Source organism: Procambarus clarkii, chromosome 27 (assembly GCF_040958095.1).
Source record: "Procambarus clarkii isolate CNS0578487 chromosome 27, FALCON_Pclarkii_2.0, whole genome shotgun sequence".
Lineage (NCBI taxonomy): Eukaryota > Metazoa > Arthropoda > Malacostraca > Decapoda > Cambaridae > Procambarus > Procambarus clarkii.
In genome coordinates, this window is record NC_091176.1 from 879,316 (window position 1) to 904,710 (window position 25,395).

The 25,395-nt window shown below is 46.6% G+C and overlaps 1 protein-coding gene across 11 annotated transcripts in view; it reads left to right on the forward strand.

Moving 5' to 3' along the window:
- The window catches only part of LOC123762802 (synergin gamma), a 156,460-nt gene that overhangs the window by 94,942 nt on the left and 36,123 nt on the right, over window positions 1-25,395 (forward strand). For all 11 annotated transcript variants that reach the window (XM_069332217.1, XM_069332212.1, XM_069332218.1 and 8 more), the window contains 3 exons: window positions 2,617-3,093; window positions 8,364-9,542; window positions 9,680-9,822. In XM_069332217.1, the coding sequence (XP_069188318.1) occupies window positions 2,617-3,093; window positions 8,364-9,542; window positions 9,680-9,822 (1,799 nt within the window). The remainder of the gene's footprint in view (window positions 1-2,616; window positions 3,094-8,363; window positions 9,543-9,679; window positions 9,823-25,395) is intronic.

The following is a 25,395-nucleotide window of genomic DNA, read 5'->3' on the forward strand; positions in this document are numbered from 1 at the left end:
AGTGGACAGCACTTCGGATTCGTAGTCCTGAGGTTCTGGGTTCGATTTCTGGTGGAGGTGGTAACAAATAGGCAGAGTTTCTTTCACTCTGATGCGCCTGTTACCTAACAGTAAATAGGTACCTGGGAGTTAGACAGCTGCTACGGGGCTGCTTCCTGGGGGTGTGTAACAAAAAGGAGGCCTGGTCAAGGACCGGGCTGCAGGGACGCTAAGCCCCGAAATCATCTCAAGCTAACTGGGGTTTCCTTAGACAATTGCTTAAACAATGGTTCTGCCGGACGTTCAGACGCCTGGAGGTGAACCTCTTCGCGTCGGCATGGTCGAGGTGTCTTCCGGTTTACGTGGCACCCTTCCGTTACTGCGAGGCTGTCGGGATCGACGCCTTTCGGCAGGACTAGTCGAGGTGGGGGTTCCTGTACCTCTTTTTCCCGGTTCAGCTGTTGGTCCAGGTCTTGACTCGCTTGGAGACTTACCAGGGGCGAGTAGTCCTCTTGGTCCCATGGTGGCTGGCCCAGCCGTGGTTTCAGGCGCTGCGTGCCCGGTGTCTGAACCCGGAGGTTTTTCCGCGGCTGCTCCTCTTTTAGGAGATCGGCCCGGTCCAGTATGAGACTGGTTCGCCCTTCTCTGCGAGTCTTCGCGTTTGGTGTTTTTGACTCGTGTTTATCACCATCTCTATGGTGATCAGGTGGCTTCCTTGTTGGTTTCCCACCTGTGGGCTTCCTCTCTGAAGCAGTATGAAGTTTCCTTGCGGTCCTTCCGGTTCTTTTTGTCTCTTCGTCGTTGCTCTTCGCTTTCGGTTCGGGGGGTGATGTCCTTTCTCTCTTGGTTGTTCCAGGACCGTCATCTTATGCCTAATACGAGTACTGTCGCCTCGTATCGTGCGGCTCTGGCGGAGCCGCTGCAGCTTGCTTTCGGTATCGATGTTACTTTTGCCCCTTTTCCTTACTGTCTCGTGCGTTGTTTCACCTCTGGCCTGCTCATGCGCCGCCTGAGCCGTCCTGGTCTTTGGACAGAGTGCTCTCCTATCTTTCTTCTCCTCAGTTTGTTGTGGCCCCTTCGGTCCAGGATTGCTTTGCTAAGGCTCTTTTTCTGTTGGCATTGGCCTCTGGGGGTCGTGTGGCAGAGCATCATGCTCTTCTCATGCGCAGAGATTTTTGCTCCTTTGGTCGAGGTCATAAGTATGTTCGTCTGCAGCCGTCTCCTTTTCTGGCGAAGAATGAGACTACTGCTTTCCGGAGGGGTCCTTGGGTTGTTGATGCTTGGTTTGACAGGCTGGGGGTTCACCATGTGTTGTCCGGTTGCAGCCCTCGTCCATTATTAGCGCACCACGTCCTCTGTGTCCATGGACGCTCTTTGGGTTGATCCGGTTTCCCTTCCCTGTTCGCGGAGTTCGGGTCTCTCAGGTCGTCCGCAGGGTTATTAAATCCAGCCAGCCTGCGGTCTATCCCCGTGCCCATGACGTTCGTAAGTTTGCTGCTCTTGCTGCCGTCTTTGGCAATATGTCTTGGGCTGACATTCGGGCACTGGGTTTTTGGCGGTCGAACAGGGTCCTGGCTGTACGCTACCTTGTGAACATTCCTGGGCCCAGTTGGGCCCGTGTTGCTTTGGGTTGGCGGTTGCAGCCCGTTGTCTTGATTTCGAGTTGAAGAGTGGAGCACTGACCACCTCCCGGGTAAGTTCCCTTTTTCTTTTGTAGTCTTTGGGGAAGTAGCTCCGGGGAGCCGTAGGGGCTCCCCCCAGAAAACCAGCGTTGAATGTAATGAAACGCCATTTTCTGGGCGAGTCCCGGAGGCTCCCCGGCAACCCTCCCTCCCTCTGGTTGGTGTTTTTTTTCGCGATTTTTTATATCCAGCCTTAGAACTGGGGCGAGAATTGCCGGCGCGAGGGTCTGGGGCTCCCCCTTCCCCCTTCTGAGGAGGGGGGAGCTGCGCAGACATGCGGCGCGGCTCGTGTGACGTCATGCTTGGTTGCTTGTTTTTCTTTTGGGGAGTTCTATCCACTTGTTTGACGATTTTCATTGTTAACCAAAATAGGGGTTTGTTTTGTGGCGCTTACCTTTCTGGGTGCCTGTCCCGGTCAATGGCAGATATAGGATGCTCCAAAGTACATATGCATTTCTATGGGCCATAGCTCCCCATGCCTCTGTGAGGAGGCCAGGTTCTGGCTTGTGGTTCCCGGTAAGCTAGAACTCCACCCACATCGACTGATGCAAAATAGTTAGGGTATCCATATCAGCCATGGATAGCTCCAGAGAGCCTCCGGGACTCACCCAGAAAATGGCGTTTCATTACATTCAACGCTGGTTTTTTAGGCAGAAAATTAATAAAATGGAGAATACGAAACGATGTTCATTGCAGATGTAAAGAATAATTAATTTTCTGGTTCTTCTAGCGGTTTCCAGCAGCTGAAGCTTCCCGTAACTTGAGATAAGAGTTTTCATGGCCTGTTACATTTGGCAAGGCTAGTTAAAATTAAAGTCACAATCTCTTGTTATTTGTCAAATAGCTTGGTGAGCAAATATCATTAGTAACAAGTTCAATCTTTATCATTAAAGTGAAGTTAATTACAGTATTGTGTACCACCATGCTGAGTGAAATGTTAATCTCTATTATTCAGGGTGCAAGTACTCTGCCAGTTGGATCTGGAGCAGGACAAATAGCACAACTGCCATCACATGGTTCAGACACCATCTCTGATGCTTCATTCTCTGGACCTGTCATGGACTCTGCTGCACAAATGATCTTGGGGAGATTAGAAAATTGTCAAGGTGGTCATCTAAGATTACCTTCAGGACCTTTGGAAAATTCTGGCAGCAGTGTAGCAGTTACTAAAAAGGCTGATAGTAAATCGGTACAACTTCCAGGATGGCTGAGTGACAGTAATTCTATGCCAGCAGTATACCAACAGGCAGGATCACTGGTAGAAGGCAAAGGTGGCTGGGTCGACACAAGTCGAGCATATATGCTTCTGATGAAAACTGGTCTCCCTCCTCCATATTTGGGGGTGCTGTGGGAAATGGTCAACCTAACTCAACCTGGACAGCTACTCGGTCAAGAATTTACAGCTCTTCTAGCACTTGTTGCTCTTGTACAGGTAAGGGATTAATCATACTTTAGAAAATGTATTAGAGTATTCACTACAAATGTTTCTAAATGCAGAATAGTTAAATTGCATTTTAATTTTTTTATTTTACAAATACAGTATAGTGGTTTTCTTGTGAATTGTCTTGTAGAAACATTGTCAAGAATTGACTTCTCACCAAACTTGTGCTCACACTCTCACAATGCTTGCCCATCTTCTTGGTCTTTCTCTTCTACCTTCTACCTTCTATATGGCTGCACTCCTTTTTTTTTTTCTGGCCTTCTTAGTAACTCCCTGGAGCTTAACCCTTAACCCTTGTGTTGCTAAGGGCTATTTGCCCATTGTTACCCACAGACGCATAACAACAACAAAAAAATCTAAACCTGTTGATTTGTGTTCCTTGATCACGGAAAAAATAATAAAAAATTGTAAGTGGCATATTTTGCCCGCTATAGGGTGGGGAAGTCTGGCAAAACAGAAGCGCTGACTAAGCGTGCGTCCGAGGCGGTCTGCTCCGCCCCAGCTGTCAGGCAGGAGTGGCCACAGAGATAATTACCTAATTATTTCAATGTCTCTGATTTTTCTTTGTTTTCTGCTGTAATGTTATTCAATAGTGTGTAGTGTGATATATAATTAAATGTGGGAATCATTGCTGTACTCAAAATTATGGTGAGCATATTATTGATTCAATTATTGTGTTCATAAAACAATAAACAAAATACTTTGTCGGTTACTACACTATATACACAGGTTATATATATATGTATCTGCATGTTTTGTTCACCATAATGAACCACTAAGTTGATATTGCAAGTCAAAACTATTTGTTGGTTTTATGAACATAATTGAATCACTAATATGCACACGATACTTTTGAGTATAGCAATGATTCACACATATTATTATATAAATACATCACACTACACACTATTGAATAATATTACTACAAAAAACAGAGAAAAAATCAGAGACATTGAAATACAGTACAACCTCGATTCAACGTACTATATAGGACCAACCCCAGTGCGTTGGAGCGTTGAATTCGTTGCAAGAGGTGACCTTCAGGAGGCGTTTGCATCAGTGTCTTTTTTTTTTTCTTGTACACAATAAACATGCATTATCATATTATATACTGTACCTATATATTATTACCCTACTAAAAAATACTGTGTTACATTTGTTATTTACCTTATTGTTGGAGTTATGTCCATCTTGAAGTATCGTGGAGTTGTGAATGCTGTACAGTAAATATGTACTGTAGTGTATTATACCATTAACACTGTGTTCATTAAGTAGTTTTGCTGTATGTTGAGTACTACAATACAGTTTATGAAAACTATTGAATACTAAAATTACTGCAACTTTAATTTTAACACTACAGTATGTACACACTTAAATTTAACACTTGTTCTATCTGTTCACGCCACACACGATGTTTTCAGATGTATGCATCAGCTTTGCTGGTGCTTGCTGCTGCTGTGGCTTCAGCTGCTTCCGAGCTGTTGCTGGGTACAGCTGTGCTGGTGCTGGGTACGGCTGTGCTCGTGCTGGGTACGGCTGTTCTTGTGCTGGGTACGGCTGCTCTCGTGCTGGGTACGGCTGTTCTCGTGCTGGGTACAGCTGTTCTCGTCCTGGTTGATTTTCTGCTACAAGTTCTTGCAAAATATTGCTTCATTTTTGGCATTAATAAGGCACTATTAGTAAGCCCATGACACATTTTGTTGTATAACAATACAGCTGTAGTCCAAAAATGGTAAATTCCACAATTATTCTTCCACTGGCGGTTAAATACTGTACGTTAATCACAGACAAAACTAATGTCACTGGGTGCATACTGTACGAACGAAGACTAGGTCTATACGTACACCCTACAGTAGGCTAGTGTTTAAGCCAGATCCAGTAACATAAATTTCTCTCAAATATTCGATTTACATCAAATTATATATTTTTGGGTTATATATTTAATTTAGCAACATTATTACGATAATAAGAGCTATAAAAATACTTATTTTAGAACTGATTTATCAATTTTATTATTTCGAAGCCGTAGGTCACCGAACTATAGCGACGAAATCGAACAAAACAAACATGGTGTGTGCACACGGATTAGACCTGTCCACTCGCGTTGGACTTGTGAGCCGCCAATAACATGAATAATTTCTCAAATAGCAGATATCTGTCATATTACAGTATATTTTTGGTTTAAGTTTAGTTTAATTAGGATAATAAGGTAATTAAAACACCAGTTTTAGAAATGATTTATTAATCTGAAACGTTCAAAGTCATGGGTTACTGAACTATAACGACACAGACGAAAGTGAGTGAAACCTCACTGTAAAGTGAGGTTTACAGTACAGTATTCCTTTATCTGTCCACCCTCACTCATCTTCTTTCATCACAGAAAATGTATATAAGAAGATTTTCAACACATTAGCTAACTATTCACGCTTCAGCCTTTAAATTAATTTACAAAGATACGTGTGCCACAAATCAGTGAACGAAAGTCATTGAAACTCGGTCGTTCACTTGTGTGGACCACTCTGGCTGATGTTTGGTTAATATGCTTTACTTGTTGTGTGGATCATTCTGGCTTGTGTTTGGTTCATATGGTTCACTTGTTGTGTGGTCCATTTGTGTGATCCAACTTGGCTTATGAAGGAATTATTATAGATAGAATGAGACAGTTTTCCACCACTCTGTGAACTCTGTCCCAACATCGTAAGCTTGTGGACCACTTGTGGTCCACTTGTGTGGCACACATGTGTGGTCCACTTGTGCAATCTAACTTGTCATATGAAGGAATTATTAATTGTAACCTGTGATGGAATGAGACAGTTTTCCACCACTCTGTGAACTCTGTCCCAACATCGTAAGCTTGTGGACCACTTGTGCGGTCCACTTGTGTGGTCCACTTGTGTGATCGAAGTTCTCATATGAGCGAATTTTTAATTGTAATGTGTGATATAATGGGAAAGTTTTCCATCAGTCTGTGAACTCTGTCTCGACATCGTAAGCAAATCCAAACATCCCCCGCTTCGGCGAACCGGATGAGTAAATTCGGCCTAAAAAGTATGCGAACTAGCCGGAGATTCGTTGAATCGGGGTACGTTGAATCAAGGTTGTACTGTAATTAGATAATATCTTTGTGGCAACTCCGCAACTCTTTTTATATTTTTTGTATTTTCATTTTTTTTATATCAGAAACATGGAGCAGCCTTCCTGCCGAACACCGAGCGAACCTTTTTGACGTTTGTTGTATTTCAAAAAATTTAATTTCTTTTTTCTGCAAAAAATTCAATGCTTTGCAACATCTCAGCAGTCACCCTTTTATATCCCAGCATCATTAGCATCTTTAACCCTTAACATGCTAGGGGTATAATATCCTTTCTTCCCCACAGGCGCATGTAATTTTGAAAAAAAAAAAAAAAAAAAAAATTCTTCCTAACCTGTTAATTTGTGTTCACTGATCACGGGAAAAATAATAAAAAAATCGTAAGTGGCATATATTGCCCGCTATAGGGCGGGGAAGTCTGGCAAATTATAGGCGCTGACTCAGCGTGTGTCCCAGGCGATCTGTTGCTAGCCAGCTGTCAGGCCGGAGTTGCCACAAAGAGATAATTACCTAATTATTTCAATGTCTCTGATTGATTTTTCATAGTTTTTTTGCTGTAATATTATTCAATAGTGTGTAGTTTGATATATTTATATAATAAAATGAGCGAATCATTGCTGTACTCAAAAATATGGTGTGCATATTGTTGATTCAATTATGTTCATCAATCAGTGAACAAATACTTTGTCGGTTATTACACTATAAGCACAGGTTATATATAAGTATCTGCATGTTTTGTTCACTATAACGAACCACTAAGTAGCTATTATGAGTCAAAAAGTAACGAGGAGTGACCGCCGTGTACCAGCCAGCCACTCCCGCCCTCCCTCAAGTCATCTAACTCACCCACATTCTCCTCCCACAATACTGTTTTTGCTATAATTCACTATATACAGAAGTTATATATAAGTATCTACACGTTTTGTTCACCATAACTGTACATCTAAGCTTATATGGTGAGTAAAGGCACAAAGACGTAGGACCTCACACAGTCAGCTGATGGCTGCCGCCCTCAAGGCCAGACGCACTAATATTTCTCCTCCAACAATACTGTGTGGTGTTATTATGCTATATACAAACATTATATATAAATGTCTACCTGTTTTATTCACCATACTTGTACAAATAAACTGGTATGGTGCCCAAAGACCATCGTGGTAACCAGTAAACAGTACCGTCGTCTGCACGGTGGCGTCATGCAGACGACGCCACCGCCCTCACCAAAATGGCGGCTCCAAACCTTCTCTTGCTGTTTATACCCTCTATACACACGTTATATATAAGTATCTACATTTGTGTTCACCATAGCGAACCACTAAGCTGGTATGGTGAGTGCAGTCAATAAAAGGTGGCCACACACAGTCAGAAGACATCGCCACCACTCTCCTTCCCACAGCATTACTCCTCCCTCCATGGCGCACAGCGCTAAATATCACCACAATCCTGCTATTATCAGAACCCTGGTCAGTTTTATCACAGTCAGGGGTCTTCTGTAATAATATCATCGCTACATAATAGCATGAACAAGTATATTTTGGCATTTTTAGGCGATGCTGTGGTCACAAGCTGAACAGCAGTGCTGTTAGCTCATGCTGCGTGCGTCAGGCTTGGTTGCTCACTCAATACTGAGGCCAATAACACCCGGGAGTTTGAACCACGATTTTTTTTTTTAAATGGCGTCTGTTTACAAGAGCCCTGATGAAGGTGTGGTGAACCCCGTGTATCCGCGGGCCGTTTAAATCTTGCGTAGTACTCCAACACGTCATATGACGTGATGCGCAGTTGACTGGAACAACGTCCAACACGTCATATGACGTGATGCGCACTTTAAGGGTTAAACAAAAACAACATAATTTATTTGCATCGTCGGAGGCGTCCGAGAATGTGCAAGAAGCAGCGCGACCCCACCATGTGGTGTCGTTGTTATTCAAACGAACAGTTGCCATACGATCGTTATTCGAGGTACCACTGTATTTAGATGAAGGGTAGTGCATACAGTTTAGTTTTCATACCCTCTGGGAGGATAATTTTTTCAAGAGTCTGGTTATATGTGGGTGCATTCATATTCATAGATGAGAGTATTACTTATTTTCTGTTTTGAATGTAAATTTTCACCTGTACAGTATTTGATTTGATTTTGGTGTTAAACTAACTACACTTTTTTTTTCAGAGTGGCCAAACCATAACAAATAGAGAAGTACTCAGCACACTAAGGGAGCCTATTTTGCCCATTATTGACCATCCAGCCCTCCTTCCCCTTGTCCAAGATTATCTTAAGCAAAAACAGCAACAACAAACACAGACAGAAAACAGCAAAGAAAATGTAGTATCAGGAGTGGATCCTTTACTTAACAATGAACAAACTTCATCCATTAGTAATGACGATGATTTTGATGATTTTGTCAGTGGTCCTAGTCAAAGTGCAGCAGCACACTTATCTCAGTGCATTTCTCTTACAAATCAGCAGATGCAAAGCACTACAGGACAGACTCATCCTCAAGCTAGGCTAGAAATGCCTGTTGTTGGGCCTTCTGGACCAGGAGTAACCTCACAGCATAGTCAGAAACCTTCAATTCCTAGTGTGGATAAAATAAAGAGAATGAATCTTCCTAAAGTAGGATTTTCTCCTGAACTTTCTCCTAGTACCAGTTTTGACCACACCTGTGATGACGAATTTGATGATTTCCAAAGTGCAGCTGTTTCTAGTGTGGCATCATTGTCCACACGTATGAGCCATATGGGCCAGTCAGTTTTCCCAGTTGCACATAGCCACAGTAGCCAGAATGTTACTACGGCATCATCTGTTGAACCCTCTCAAGGTGCACCAATGCTATTGCAACCAGAGAAAACAGGTCAGTCAGAAGATAAGTATGCAGTTTTTAGAGATTTGGAGGTTCCTTCAGAAGAAGAATGTGGGCTTAATCTTTCAGAGCCTTTGCCACATAGTGCTGAAACTGCCGATGAAAGTTTTGGAGACTTTTGTAGCAGTGAACCTGTTAGTCTAATAGTCTCACAATCTAGTTTTCCTCCTATTCCAACTACGACTAGTGCAGGGCCTGGGACCAACAACACTTCACCTGTCAGCTTTGAGGTTTATAGCACTCCACCAGAAATGATACCAGAGAGCAATGTAGACAGTTATTTTGAAGCTGATTTTGGTGGTGCATTTGCAGCATCTACTCAGTCAGATAATTATGCTGATATTCATGAGGCAATGAAACGTGCAGAAATAGAACAGAAGAAGAAGGAAATGAATGACTGGAGTGATCCATTTGGAGAGTTTGAGGAAACTCCTAGCATGCCAATCAGCAGTACCTCAACAGGCTCGCTACCAGTTCCACAGCTGAGTGTAAGTCGTTTTGAGCTCCAGTCACCATTTTTGAGATTAACTTCAGAAGAGATAGACTCGTACATGCATTTTGCCTTGAGATATATTGTTGTAGTCAGTTGATTAATCATTAAACAAGTTTATTATTTAATTTATAGATTGGTGTATGTGATGAGGAAGATGAAGACTTTGGGGATTTCATGGGTCCTGACACAGGTGGTGTTGAATCTATTGGTGTCTCTTGCACCCATTCATTCCCAAGCCTTGCAGAGAATTTAGGAGAAACTCAATCTGTAGCCAGGTACAGTGCTTCACTATTTCTGTGTATAATAATTTTGTTAAAGTATTTGTTCATATATAAAAATATCAAATGCATGAGGAAATGCCAATACTTAATTTTTCTGGGGAGAGCCCCTACGGCTTCCCGGAGCTTATCCAGGCTTATCCAGGCTGATATGGATATGTTAGACTTTGGCATCAGTCAGTGTGAATGGAGTTCTTAGACCTACCGGGGACTACGAGCCAGAACCTGGCCCCCCTCAGAGAGGCACGAGGAGCAATGGCCTATAGAAACTCACATTCTGAGTTCCACCTATTGTCATAGCTCCTGTTATGTAATCTCTGAATCCGTCACAGTCCAGAATTTCCATCTCATCAAAACTCCAGTCCTTCCTTATCAGCAGGGCCACTCCTCCACCTCCTCTCCCTTCCCTCTCTTTCCTCACTATATGGTAGTCCTTTGGAAACACAGCATCTGTTATGACTCCTGACAATTTTGTTTCCGTGAGTCCTATTACATCTGGGTTCTCTTCTTGTACCCTTTCTGCCAGTTTATCCGCTTTATTGGTAATCCCATCGATGTTTGAGTACATTACCTTGAAGCTCACTTTCCTATATCCATTTTCACTCTCTTTCCCCACAAGTGTAGGAAGTTGTTGAATGGGCATTGCTACTTGGGTAGACTCATCCTCCTGTGAGGTAGTTGCCAGGGGTTCAGGGGAAGATGGGGTGAGGGATGGAGGGCTTAGGTCTTGCCCAGGCCTGCTTGGGTCAGGAAGAATTCCTGGGGGTGGAGGGGCAGGGAGTGCATGGGGTTGGGGGGCAGGGGTTGCTCGGGGTGAGGGCACGCCCTCCTGTGGTGTAGTTGACAGGGGTTTGGGGAGAGGTAGGGTGGGGGATGGAGGGCTTAGGTCTCGCATGGGCCTGCTTGGGGCAGGAAGAAGACCAGAAGATGGGAAGGCAGGGGATACTGGGGTAAGTGGGAAAGGGAGGATTTGGGTGATATGGTGGGCATTGTGCAGGGAGGGGCAAGGAAGGATATGTGCTGGGGATGGGAGGGGGCCTTAAGGGGTGGTGAGTTGTGGTGTTGCAGTCCCCTCTAGGGTTCCTGGATTGCTGGATTGGGGTTCCCCACTCCCCCCTGGGATTGCTGGGTTGAAGGCAGAGGTTCCCTGGCTCCCTTCCCTCTCCCTGCGCCTTTTCCTTGCATCTGCTGCCCTTATTATCTCGCCTCTGGTCATGTCCCTCTGAAGGTATACATCTTTGTAATTCCTTGCATTTTTCAGTTTGCTCTTCTTTACTAGTATGTCCACTTTGATGGCCTCGTTCCTGAATACTACCTTGATCAATCTCTTTTTGTCTTTGTTGTGCTGGCCAATCTGGAAAAACTGTTCTGTGTCTTGTGCAGCTCCCTCCATTCCTATCTTCTTTAGTATCCCTGACACTGCAGCTTTGTCCTTAGTCCTCCATTCTTCCTTCTTGGAACCCTCTTGTTTCTTAAGGGAGCGTCTGGTTGGCATCTGGGTCCAAAAATGCAAAAATGAAAACTTGTTCGATTTCAATCAAACTTTTTTGACAAGTTCTATATGAAAAGTGTTTCATCTGGTTCAAGTTTCAGCATCGTAGCATAAATAGGAAGGGAGAAAAAAAATATTGAAGTAGTTGTGAAAATTATGCAAAAAAATGGTCAAAATCGATTATCAATCAAAAGTGTCAACTGAAATCAGAGCTACGACTCTTTGCTATCACAATAGCATATATTAAACAAATATTATAATTAGTTTAATTGGAAAAAAAATTTAAGAAAAAAAAAATATTTTTTTTTTTTTCAATATTTTTCTGGGGGGAGCCCCGTCGGCTCCCCGGAGCTATCCCAGGCTGATATCCTAATGTCAGACTTTGGCATCAGTCATGTGTATGGGGTTCTTAGGCCTACCGGGGACCACGGCCAGAACCGGGCCCCCTCAGAGAGGCAAGGGGAGCAATGGCCTATAGAAGCCCCCGTGTAGTTGGAAGCATTCTATGTCTGCCATCGACCGGAACAGGCACCCAGAAAGGTAAGCGCCCCAAAACAAACCCCTATTCTGGTTAAAATTGCTACCAAAAACCGAACTAGTGGATAGAACTCCCCAACCGAAAACAAGCAAACTAGTGTGACGTCACACACTGCCGCGCCGCTGTCTGCGCAGCTCCCTCCTCCCCGGGAGGGGGAAGGGGGAGCCCCAGACCCCCCGCGCCGGCTACCCACACCTCAGTTCTTGAGGCTGATGCTATAGGCGATGGTCGTGTGCTCTGGCTCCGGTGTCGCTACTGCACTGTGCTTTGCGTGTGGTGTTAGTTTTGTGGGTGCGAGAGCCAGGAGTTATCTTCAGTACTCGTGCTGGATGCGCCTAGGGCTGCCTTCCCTAGGTGCCCTGTAAGTACTGCCCTTGGGGCTTGGGGCCACCTTCCACAGGCTCCTCGGGGTCTGCCTCTGCTGGTCCGTTTTACCTTTCGGTTTTTCGGCCGCCTGTTGGGCTCTTGGGTGTTCTGTTCTCCCTTGTTACCGGCAGGTAAGGGGCAGTTTGCACTGGTAGGGGCGCAGGGTGCTGCTCAGCTTGTATTTCCTGACATCGCGGCCGGCTCTGTTCCTGGGGGTTCGCTGTCCTCTTGCGGGGTTTTGTTTTTCTTTTTGTTTTTGCCTGGTGGGGGGTTCTGTCATTTTATTCAGTTTGTTTTTGCCCTTCCACTGTTCTCCTCGGTGGCGCCCCCTGCTAGGCCCCCGTGAGTGTACACGTCCCTGGGGTTCAGCTTTAGAAGTTTGCTTGATAGTTTTGGGCGCCGGTTTGCAGCACCCTGCCTGGGACTACCTGAGCGCGAGTCCTCTTAAAGTAAACGCTCAGGACCCTGGGAATCCCCTAGGGGGCGCGTGGGTCCAATGGATGTGACCCCGGAGTCCCCACTCGCTGTGTGCGAGTTTGAGGGTTGCTCGGTCCCCTTGTCTCAGGGTGACCCTCATTGTTTTTGCCTCTGCCACGCTGCCTGTTGGGTCGGTGATACTTTCGACCCTGAGTCCTGTGAGTGTTGCTGCTTGCTTGTGACTCAATTTACCCAATCCTCTGATTCTATTCGGGTACAGGCGGCACGTGCGTTGCAGTCTAGGTTTCGTCTGTTGCAACGCGCTCGGTTGGTTGCTTCCCCGGATGCCCCGGGGCTGCCCCGCTTTGCTTTTCGAGACCCGGACTTGAGGGTGGGGGTCACTTCGATCCTGGTTCAATTCGCACCTCCTCGTCCTTCCCCTTCTGTTCGTTCTGGTCCCCCGCCCCTGCTTCCGGCCCCGAAGCGTCTGAGGGTTTCGGGGTCGGAGCAGGGGTTACTTGATCTCGAGACTCGGGCAGCTTCGGGGGTTGCCCCTTCCGGGGGGGCGGCAGAGGCATTCGAGTCTTGTCTCCCGGCCGAAGCTTCAGGGTCTGACCAGTGGGCCCCCCTTCCTCCAGCTTTTCCGGCTGCTCCGTCCTTGTCTTGTGGGGTCGGGGCTTGGGGAGAGGACTCGGCCTCGGGTCCTGTGGTGACGGACCTCGAGGCTGGGGAGGGGCTGACTTGGGGGCCTTGGGCCCCGCTGGACCCCGCCTGGGTTTTTTTTCCCACTGAGCGGGGATTATTGTTACAAGGAGTGGGGTTTTCTTTTCCTCCCTCTGCGTACGAGTTGGATTTGGTGTCAGCCCCTCCCCGGGTTCGGTTCCGTGTTCCCCCGGGTACGTCGGTTCCGTCCTTCCGGAGGTTTTCGGCTTATCGCATCCAACCTGGTGTGGTGCGAGCGGCCTTTGCAGCTTACCTCCTGCTTGACCCAGATTATGCCTCGGAAATGGATCCGTCCACGTTCAGGTTTGGGACTTCGTTCCCTCTCTGGCTCCGTTACGAGGTTCCGGAGTCGTCCTGGCTTGCAGACTGACCCTTGTTTGGTCTGGATTCCTGGCATTCCTTCTGTCGTTCCCTCACGCTGGAGTGGCGGGAAGCTTCCACGGTGCTTCAGGTTTTCCTGGGGGGCGAACTTGAGTACCTGAATGAGTGCTTGTTTGCCCCTGCCCTTCCCCGCGATGTGGGCGTTATTCAGCTCCATGTGCAGGTTCCCTCCCTTTCGGCGGCGCTCGTTGCGGAGGACTTGCGCGCCCGGGGCCTTTTGTGTTCGGCCTTGCGGTTCTTTTCCCTCCTAGAGCTGTCTTCGGATTGGCTCATGGAGGATGTGGGGACGCTTGGGTCCGTCCCGGGGTCCGGCACCTTGTCCTCGGCTGCGCGTTCGTCGGCTGCCTTGTTGAAGCTGTTCACGCCGATTTTGCGGGATGCGGTTTCCCTGTTCTATGCTTCCCGTCTCGCGTGTCGGCAGGCGGTGCTGGGTTCCTCCGTGGAATCTGCTTGGGCTCTGGCTCTTAGGCGTTCTTCACCTTTTTGTCCTCTCCTGTTTGGGGAGTCGGCCGTGGCGCAGTTTATTCAGGCTGCGTCGGCGGCTTGTCGTCCGATGTCGGACTTTTTGGTTTTCCGGGGGTCCCGGGGTGGGTCTTCTCGGAAAGGTCGTGCCAGGGCTCGGGGTTCCTCTCGTCGTGGTAGGCCTCTGGTGTCAGGTTTGGGGTTGGCTCCTCCTGCGGACCCTCCCGCGTCTGGTCGGCGCGGTGTTCGCGCTGTGCGGGGTTCTGGGTCTCGTAAGGGTCGCCGGCCCTTTCGCGGTTTGCCCCCTTGACGGGGCGATGGGGGGGCGGCTTGCGCTGTTCGCCCGCGCCTGGTCCCACGATTCGTGGGCCTTTCGGGTTGTGTCTCGCGGCCTGCGGTGGCGTTGGGTGGCCCCTCCCCCCTTTGGGGGGTCGGGGCTGGCAGGGCAGGTTTCTTCCCTTGCGCTCTGTCGAGTCATCTTGGAGTGGGTACGCTTGGGCGTCGTCGAAACGACGTCGTCCCTCAGATGGGTTTCCCGTTTGTTTCCGGTTCCGAAACGGGACTGCGCGGACCTGCGGTTCATTCTGGACTTGTCCCGTCTGAACCCCTGGGTTCATTGCCCCTCCTTTCGGATGACTACGCTGTCTCAGGTTCGGCTCCTCTAGGAGCCGGGAGCTTGGATGGTGTCCCTGGACCTCCGGGACGCTTATTGGCATGTCCCGATTCATCCGCGGTTCAGGGACTGGCTCGGTTTTGTTGTGGGGCGTCTGAGTTACCGCTTTCGTTGTCTCCCGTTCGGGTTGAACCTGGCACCTCTCGTGTTCACGCGCCTTACACTGGTTGTGGTGGCTCGTTTGCGTCTCCTAGGTGTTCGGGTGTTGGCCTACTTCGACGACTGGCTGGTTTGGGCTCCCAGCCAGTCAGCTTGCTTGCTAGCCAGGGATTTGGTTCTTTCCCAGCTCGCCGAGTTCGGGTTCTTGGTGAACTGGAGGAAGTCCCATCTGGTTCCCTCTCAGGTTCGGACTTGGCTGGGTCTCGTGTGGGACTCTCGAACCGCCTCCTTGTCTCTCCCTCGAGTCTCTCCTGCGGCTGCGGTCCCGCCTTCGTCTGTTTCTGGAGGGCCCTCGGGTCACCCGGCGGTTGCTCGAGGGGCTGTGCAGGAGCCTGAACTTCGCGATGGTGGTCTACCCGCCGGGTCGGGTTTGGCTTCGACGGCTGTTCTGGTTCCTTCGGGGTTCCCCCTTCCGCCTCTCTCGCGATCGCAGAGTTCAACCCCCGGGGGCCTTGCGTCGGTTGCTGCGTCACCGGCTTCCTCTTCGGGTTTTTCGGGGTTCAGTGCCTTGGCGCCTACCTGAGCCCTCGCTCGATGTGTACACGGATGCGTCGTCTCTCGGCTGGGGTTTTGTGACCAGTGCTCACCAGGCCGGCCAGGGGCGTTGGGATCCGTCCTTCCGTCGAGCTCACAGCACGGTGCGGGAGTTCACGGCAGTGTGGTTTGCTCTGGGGAGGATTCGGGTGGCCCGCGGATCGACGATTCGGCTCCATTCGGACTGCTCTCCGGTGGTTCATTGCCTGAACCGCGGGGGTTCGATGCGGTCCTTGTCTCTTTGGGGTTGGTCGCTTCGGGTGACTCGTCTGCTGAGTTCTCGGGGTTTGGCTCTCCTGGCGGTTCACGTACGGGGCGTGTCCAACATCTTGGCCGACGCCCTGTCTCGCTTCGTTCCCCTCTCCACGGAGTGGACGGTCGACGACGAGTCCTTCCGTTGGCTTTGCCAGACGTTCGGGCGCCCCGAAGTGGACCTCTTCGCGTCGGCGTGGTCGCGGCGTCTTCCCGTTTATGCGGCGCCCTTCTCCGATTGCGAGGCCGTCGGGGTCGATGCCTTTCGGCTAGACTGGTCGAGATGGGGGTTCCTGTACCTCTTTCCCCCGGTTCGGCTGTTGCTCCAGGTCCTGACTCGCTTAGAGACTTACCGGGGGAGAGTTGTCCTTCTGGCCCCTTGGTGGCCGGCCCAGCCTTGGTTTCAGGCGCTGGTTGCTCGGTGTTCGAACCCGAGGGTTTTCCCGCGGCTCCGCCTCTTTCAGCAGATCGGGCCGGTACGTCACGTAGCTGGTTCGATCTTCTCCTCGAGTCTTCGCGTATGTTTTTTTTGACTCGAGTCTATCATCATCTCTATGGTGAACAGGTGGCCTCCTTGTTGGTGTCCCACCTGAGGGCTTCTTCTCGGCGGCAGTATGAAGTTTCCTGGCGGTCCTTCCGTTTCTTTTTGCGTCTTCGTCGTGTTAGCTCCTTGTCTGTTCGGGTGGTCTTGTCCTTCCTCTCGTGGTTGTTTCAGGACCGTCATCTTATGCCTAACACTGTCGCTTCGTATCGTGCGGTGCTGGCGGAGCCGCTTCAGCTTGCTTTCGGTATCGATGTTACGTCCGCGCCGTTTCGCAAGCTGTCTCGTGCATTGTTTCACCTCTGGCCTGCTCATGCGTCGCCTGAGCCGTCCTGGTCTTTGGACAGAGTGCTCGCTTTCCTTTCATCTCCTCGTTTCGTTGTGGCCCCTTCGGTCCAGGATTGTTTTTCCAAGGCACTTTTCTTGTTGGCTTTGGCCTCTGGGGGTCGGGTAGGGGAGCTTCATGCTCTCCTCCGGCGCAGGGGTTTCTGCTCTTTTGGTCGTGGTGATTGTTTTGTTCGTTTGCAGCCGTCTCCTTCTTTTCTGGTGAAGAATGAGACTGCTGCATTCCGGAGGGGTCCATGGGTGGTTGATGCTTGGTTGGTCAGGCCGGGGGTGCATCATGTTTTGTGTCCGGTTGCGGCGCTTCGCCGTTATTTGCGCGCCACAGCTTCTGTGTCCGGGGACGCGCTGTGGGTTGATCCGGTTTCCCTTCTTCCCTGTTCGCGGGTTCGGGTCTCTCAGGTCGTCCGCAGGGTTATTAGGTCCAGCCAGCCTGCGGTCTATCCCCGTGCCCATGACGTTCGTAAGTTCGCGGCTCTTGCTGCCGTCTTTGGGAATATGTCTTGGTCTGATATTCGGGCGCGGGGATTTTGGCGGTCGAACAGGGTCCTGGCTGCTCGTTACCTTGTGAATGTCCCTGGGCCTCGTCGGGCCTGTGTTGCTTTGGGTCGGCGGTTGCAGCCAGTTGTCTCGGCTTCGAGTTGAGGGGTGAGCAATGACCGCCTCCCGGGTAAGTCCCTCTTTTTCTGTCTGTGGGTAGCTAGCTCCGGGGAGCCGACGGGGCTCCCCCCAGAAAACCAGCGTTGAATGTAATGAAACGCCATTTTCTGGGTGAGTCCCGGAGGCTCCCCGGCATCCCTCCCTCCCTCCGGTCGGCGGTTTTTCGCGTTTTTGACATCCAGCCTCAAGAACTGAGGTGTGGGTAGCCGGCGCGGGGGGTCTGGGGCTCCCCCTTCCCCCTCCCGGGGAGGGGGGAGCTGCGCAGACAGCGGCGCGGCAGTGTGTGACGTCACACTAGTTTGCTTGTTTTCGGTTGGGGAGTTCTATCCACTAGTTCGGTTTTTGGTAGCAATTTTAACCAGAATAGGGGTTTGTTTTGGGGCGCTTACCTTTCTGGGTGCCTGTTCCGGTCGATGGCAGACATAGAATGCTTCCAACTACACGGGGGCTTCTATAGGCCATTGCTCCCCTTGCCTCTCTGAGGGGGCCCGGTTCTGGCCGTGGTCCCCGGTAGGCCTAAGAACTCCATACACATGACTGATGCCAAAGTCTGACATTAGCATATCAGCCTGGGATAGCTCCGGGGAGCCTCCGGGACTCACCCAGCAAATGGCGTTTCATTACATTCAACGCTGGTTTTTTTTTTTCATTTTTTTTCGGGCGATTTGCATCAAACTTACACACCTGACTGTACATAAGCCTATCTGTAAGGATGCCAATTTTGGAGAAAATTGGTTGATGTCAACCTCAGCCACAGATTTTAGAACCTTAGACTTTATTCATTTCTGTTTTTTTTTCAATTGACACAAACGTTTACAAAACTGATTCCTTTTTTATTCAATTTATATGAAACTTACACAGTATATGTGGAGGGCATGTCTCTACATTGGGGGGCTTTCATTTTTCTCTAAGTTCATTTATTGATTTTATAATAGCAATAATCATGCCATATTTGCAAAAAAATTTTGGGGAACTTTGAACATTTGTATTAGGAAAACTAAAGATGTTTTGGAAATTCTAAAGCCCCAAATCCTTTATTATATGCTAATGTGTCAGAAAAGTGTCACAGAATAATTATATCTGAAACATGTGTTCTGAAGTGTGGACTTGAAAATGTGTAAAAAACATTGACAAAAAAAAAAAAACTACCATTCTATTTACGCTGCAGTACTGAAACTTGGGACAATTTAAGCACTTTTCATATACAACTAGAAAATTAATATTGGTTGACATTGAACAACTTTCATCTATAATCCTCTGACGCCCTTATAATACCTACCACTACTACAGCTCTTTTCCTTTCCATTACCTGGCTTGTGCATGTAGCTGCCTCCTGTGAAGTTACTGCTTTCATTACAACTTCCTTGACTGTAGACATGACATCGGGACTCTTCAGTATTTCAGCAAAGGTGGCACCCATTGTATGGGTCCCTGCCATTGCTACATTCCCTATTACCTTGGGGTTGTTTACCTGGGCCAGAATCTGAGGAGGGCTTGCTTTTAGGGTTTTTATCTCCTCTTGGGCTGCACTCGGTTTTATCTGCAGCTTACTTATAGTTTCCCTCATGTCCTTCAATACCCCACTGATGTTCTTCCATGCATGAGCAATCATCTCCATGTATGGCTGGTCTTGTTCCTCTCCTCCAACTTTGTTCTGTTGTCTTATCCTGTTTGACCTGTGTGTGTGTGTGTGTAATTACCTAAGTGTAGTTACAGGATGAGAGCTACGCTCGTGGTGTCCCGTCTTCCCAGCACTCTTTGTCATATAATGCTTTGAAACTACTGACGGTCTTGGCCTCCACCACCTTCTCACTTAACTTGTTCCAACCGTCTACCACTCTATTTGCGAAGGTGAATTTTCTTATATTTCTTCGGCATCTGTGTTTAGCTAGTTTAAATCTATGACCTCTTGTTCTTAAAGTGCCAGGTCTCAGGAAATCTTCCCTGTCGATTTTATCAATTCCTGTTACTATTTTGTATGTAGTGATCATATCACCTCTTTTTCTTCTGTCTTCTAGTTTTGGCATGTTTAATGCTTCTAACCTCTCCTCGTAGCTCTTACCCTTCAGTTCTGGAAGCCACTTAGTAGCATGTCTTTGCACCTTTTCCAGTTTGTTGATGTGCTTCTTAAGATATGGGCACCACACAACAGCTGCATATTCTAGCTTTGGCCTAACAAAAGTCATGAACAATTTCTTTAGTATATCGCCATCCATGTATTTAAATGCAATTCTGAAGTTAGAAAGCATCGCATAAGCTCCTTGCACAATATTCTTTATGTGGTCCTCAGGTGATAGTTTTCTATCTAGAACCACCCCTAGATCTCTTTCTTTATCAGAATTCTTTAAAGATTTCTCACATAATATATAGGTTGTGTGGGGTCTATGTTCTCCTATTCCACATTCCATAACATGACATTTATTAACATTAAATTCCATTTGCCAAGTGGTGCTCCATCTACTTATTTTGCCCAGGTCTTCTTGAAGGGCATGACAATCATCTAAATATCTTATCCTTCCTATTATCTTAGCATCATCAGCAAACATGTTCATATAATTCTGTATACCAACTGGTAGATCATTTACGTACACAATAAACATCACTGGTGCAAGAACTGAACCCTGTGGTACTCCACTTGTGACATTTCTCCATTCCGATACATTGCCTCGGATCACTGCCCTCATTTTTCTATCAGTCAGAAAATTTTTCATCCATGTTAGAAGCATACCTGTCACCCCTCCAATATTTTCCAGTTTCCAGAACAACCTCTAATGGGGTGCTCTGTCGAAAGTCTTTTTTAGGTCCAGATAGATGCAGTCAACCCAACCATCTCTTTCCTGTAATATCTCTGTTGCTCGATCATAGAAACTGAGTAAATTCAATACACAGGATCTTCCAGATCGAAAACCATACTGTCTGTCTGATATTATATCATTTCTCTCTAGGTGTTCTACCCATTTAGTTTTGATTAGTTTTTCCAATACTTTCACTATTACACTTGTCAATGATACAGGTCTATAATTGAGGGGGTCTTCCCTGCTGCCACTTTTGTAGATTGGAACTATGTTAGCCTGTTTCCACACGTCTGCTACGATTCCTGTACACAGGGATGCCTGAAAGATCAGGTGAAGTGGAATGCTGAGCTCAGATGCACATTCTCTCAGAACTCATGGTGAAACGCCATCTGGGCCAGCTGCTTTGTTCTTACCGAGCTCCTTGAGCATTTTTTCCACTTCGTCTCTAGACACCTCTATGTGCTCTATGTTGTTCTCTGGAATTCTTATTGTATCTGGTTCCCTAAAGATTTCATTTTGTACAAACACACTTTGGAACTTTTCGTTTAGTGTTTCACACATTTCCTTTTCATCTTCCGTGAATCTATTTCCTATTTTCAACCTCTGAATATTATCCTTTACCTGCAATTTGTTGTTTATGAATTTATAGAATAGACCTGGTTCTGTTTTACATTTGTCTGCAATCCCTTTTTCAAAATTTCTTTCTGCCTCTCTCCTCACTGCCGTGTAGTTGTTTCTCGCATCTTTGTATCGCTGGTATGTTTGGGGGTTCGGCCTCTTCCTGTATTGATTCCATTTTTGTGTCTTTTGGTCTCTAGCCCTCTCGCAATTTCTATTGAACCAATCCTGTTTCCTAGTTCTGCATCTCTGTTTTGGTATAAATTTTTTTTGTGCCTTTATCATATATTTCACAAAACTTGACATACATCTCATTCACTTCCTTGCCTAGCATCAAGTCTGTCCAATTATACTCACTAAAAAAATTTCTAAGGTCACCATAATGTCCTCTCCTGAAGTCTGGTTTTTCAACTGCTTCAACCTCCTTATTTTCTTCCAGCTTATAATGCATTGCATACTTTATTCCCAAAAAGACATGGTCACTTTTACCCAAGGGAGGAAGGTACTGAATGTCAAATATCTCTTCCTCCTTCCTGGTAAATATCAAATCTAGCATGGAGGGAACGTCCCTTTCCCTCATCCTCATAGCTTGTTTAACATGTTGATACAAGAATGCTTCCAGGATGAGGTCTACAAATTTACAGGTCCAAAAATCTTCTGTTTTAGCTTCATATGCTTCCCAGTCTATGGATTTCAAGTTGAAGTCACCGACTATCAACAGTCGTGATCTATCGTTATCCTCTCTCACTATAATCTCTCTCATTATTGTTATAAGACCTTCACGTTTACTATCTAGCTCCTCCTTTGACCATGTGCTGCTTGGCGGTGGACTATATGCATTTATTATCATTAGTTTATCATCCTCATGGCAGATCTCTAGTGCTATTATGTCAACTTCTTGTGGATTGGCAGTCATTATTTCGTTCACCTTTAGGTGTTCTTTTACCAGCACAGCAACGCCACCGCCTTTCCTAATTTTTCTGTCCCGTCTCCAAATTGAGTAGCCCCTTGGGAATATGACCTCATTTAAAATTACATCTTCAAGTTTTGTCTCCGTGAGTGCAACAATGTCTGGTGTCTGCAGCTGTATTACATCACTTAACTCCAGTATCTTCGATCTCACTCCATCTATGTTGGTGTATGCAATCTTCAGGAACTTGTTCCCCCTCTCCTTATTCTTCACTCCTCCTCTCTCTATTGATTTTGTTGGTTTGCCTTTATGTACCACTTTACTGGTTTGCCTACCCCTATCACCTTGTAGAAAAAAGAATTTATTTCTTCTTCATTCCTGCTCTCATTTAAATGTTTTGCCTCGGTGAGGTTCAGTTTCAGCTTCTCTCTATCTTCTTTTGAAAGATCTCGTCTTAACGACCACCCTTTCCCATCCTCATCACTTTGCAATTTTCTAGCATTCATTAGTACTTCTTCCATCTGTTTGGCACCGTTTAGGGTGATCCTCAAAGGTTGATCTTTCCCTTTTACGTACCTGCCTATACTCCTGTAGTCGCACACATTCTCTATGGTAGTAAGACCTTCCACGAGGCCAACAATTTTATCTACTACTTTTTCTTCTTCTACAGCTCTTTCTGACCTAGATGTTATCTCCTTTTCCTTGCAGCCAAAAATGATCAGGGACTTATTCCGATCAACTGTGTTTTGCACCAACTTCGGGTTAGATGCCAATTCTTTTCTCACTTCCAGCCTAATGTTTGTTTTATCCTGGTTGCTGCAGTGTTTGGCTTCCTTTACTGCTTCAATTCTTTCCTTCGCCTTGGCCACTTGTGCATAGGTGAGTTGCATATCTTTCTTGCACTGTTCTATTCCCTGTTTAACTTCCTCCATCTGTGCTGACAAAAGCTGTTTCTCCTGTTGAATTTCCTTACCTAACCTATTGTAGTCATTTATATTTAAATTTATTTTAACTTCTTCCAAAGCTATTTTTAAGAGTTTATTTTCCACTTCCATGGCTTCGCAATTTGTTTCCAATTGATTTTTATCCTTGCACAAGTCTTTCACTAAACCCTCAAGACATACAACTTTGCTATTCAAATTGTCATTACTTTCTTTCAATTTACTAATTATTTCTACATGAGAGTTCACTATAGTATGTAATTTTACCAACTTGTTATGTAGACTGCTAATATCAATGCTTTCTTCATTGAATCCTGCAAAATCAAGCTCTGTTATGTTTTTCCTCTTGCTGGTGGCCATCTTGAATGTTCTTCTCTGCACTGGAAACACTAGGGCAACTTTTTCTCATCTGATTTTTCACTTTCCTTAGCACATTCCTGTTATCTCACCTATTTTTCAAAAGCACTATACCTTTGTTTTCTGGGACACCACTCACTATCATCAACCTGTACTACAGTACTTAGGATTGTTGAAATATGCTGGAGCTCCACTTGTCTGCCTCTTGGGATAAGTGTGTGTGCATGCGCTCGCCTATTTATGCCTTCAGGATTGAGTATTGACTCTAGGATCCTGCCTTTCTAGCCACTAGTTTAAAGCAATGACTCCTGTCCTATTTCCCTATTATATCTAGTTTTAAAATTATGAATAAAGTTTACTTTCACAACCTGCTCTTTAACAGGTCAAACTCTGATTTATCAGTGAGATCTAGGAGTACCAAAAGTACTCCTAAGAAACAAAACAAGAAGCACATGCAAGCAACAAATCCCTCAACCTTAAGTGCATTCCATTTTTCCACTACTCTCACGCTAAAAGAAAACTTACTAACATCTCTGTGACTCTTCTGAGTTTCTAGCTTCCACCCATGTCCCCCTTGTTCTGTTAATATTCAGTGTGAAAATTTTGTTTATTTCCACTCTGTCAACACTCCTAAGTATTTTATATGTTTCTATCATATCTCGCCACTCCCTCCTTTTTTTCTATCATTGTTTGGTTCAATTCCTTCATTCACTCTTCATACCCCATCCCTCTCAACTCTAGGACGAGTCTCGTCGCAAACTTCTGAATCTTTTCCAATTTCCTTACGTGTTTCTTCAGGTGGGGGCCTCCATGATGGGGCGGCATTCTCTGACTGGTCTCACATAGGCAGTGTAAAGTGCCCTAAATGCCTCCTTACTTAACACTTTGATGCTCTGGGCGCGCGAGCTCCGCACTACCTACTAGTAGAGAGCTACCTACACGAGCGTAGCTCTCATCCTGTAACTACACTTAGGTAATTAGGTAATTACTACCCATGGCGGGTTTCGGCATTCCACGGGAGCGCGCGGTAATTCTGAAAAGTGTATACTCTTTTCAACTTTGTCACCTCAATTCTCATCCTAAGGTATTCAATTTGATATCAATGTGTTCACAATAGAATTTCCTAGACAAGTAAATGCATATAAACTCCAAAAGCCCGGCTTACCACCTGCAGCAAACCAAGAAAGTGGGAGCGATTTACCCGGGAGCGCGCAAGAGCGATAAAATGTGTACACTCTTTTTCACTTTGGTCAGCTCAATTTTTGTCCTAGGGCTTTCATTTTGGTATCAATAGGTTTGCAATAGAATTCTCTAGAGGACTATATGCATACAAAATAAAAAACCTGGTCACGCTCCACCCGCGGACGAGTTGAAGATGGGCCACGCGTTACCCACGAGGGAGCGCCCAGTTGCCCACCCGCTACACCCTCAATTCCCGCCCACAGATGTTTAGTATTTTTTCCGATTGCTAACATCAATTTTCATGTTACAGCGCTCATTTTGGTATGAAAGTGTTCCTAATAGAATGCTTTAGATGGATATATGCATATAAGGGCAAATTGATGAACAATATTGCCAATACAATACAATAAAGTAGAGACAACAATACAAACTATATAAAAAACTAAAACTTTTTGTACTCACCAATACAGTGTTGTTTGTGGAGCATGACATGGGATGAACATTAGTTTTATCCACTCCACCTGCTCCAGGAAAACGTTTCCTGAAGGGTCTTCTTTCTTGAGATTATCTTGAGATGATTTCGGGGCTTTTTTAGTGTCCCCGCAGCCCGGTCCTCGACCAGGCCTCCACCCCCAGGAAGCAGCCCGTGACAGCTGACTAACACCCAGGTGCCTATTTTACTGCTAGGTAACAGGGGCATAGGGTGAAAGAAACTCTGCCCATTGTTTCTCGCCGGCGCCTGGGATCGAACCCAGGACCACAGGATCACAAGTCCCGCGTGCTTTCCGCTCGGCCGTCCGGCTCCCGATTTACTCCCGGGTCAACCCATGTTTTTTTATAGGTGGAGTGAATGGTGGGTAAGCATTACTGCTTATCACCCCAGAATTGTCTCTTTCGATGGTATTTGCTGTAGCATGGTGCAGGACACAGTGCCACATCACACGTGTTGCACTTATAGTGTGTGTCCTTCCTTTTACCAGACATTCTGCAAACACGACACCTCAGACGCTTCCTATCTTTACTTGGGTATGGGACAAGTTTCTGTTGAGATGTTCTGGATTATCCACAATACGGGGTTTTGTCTTAGCAGAAGCACCACTAGGGATAATCAGAGTCTCGTCTTCTGACTCAGACGATGAAGGTACAGCTACAGGTACGGGTGAAGTGAATAGTGGGCGCCTCACACCTGAAGGTCTTGGTGTTGATGGTCCGGGGGTTGTAACATTG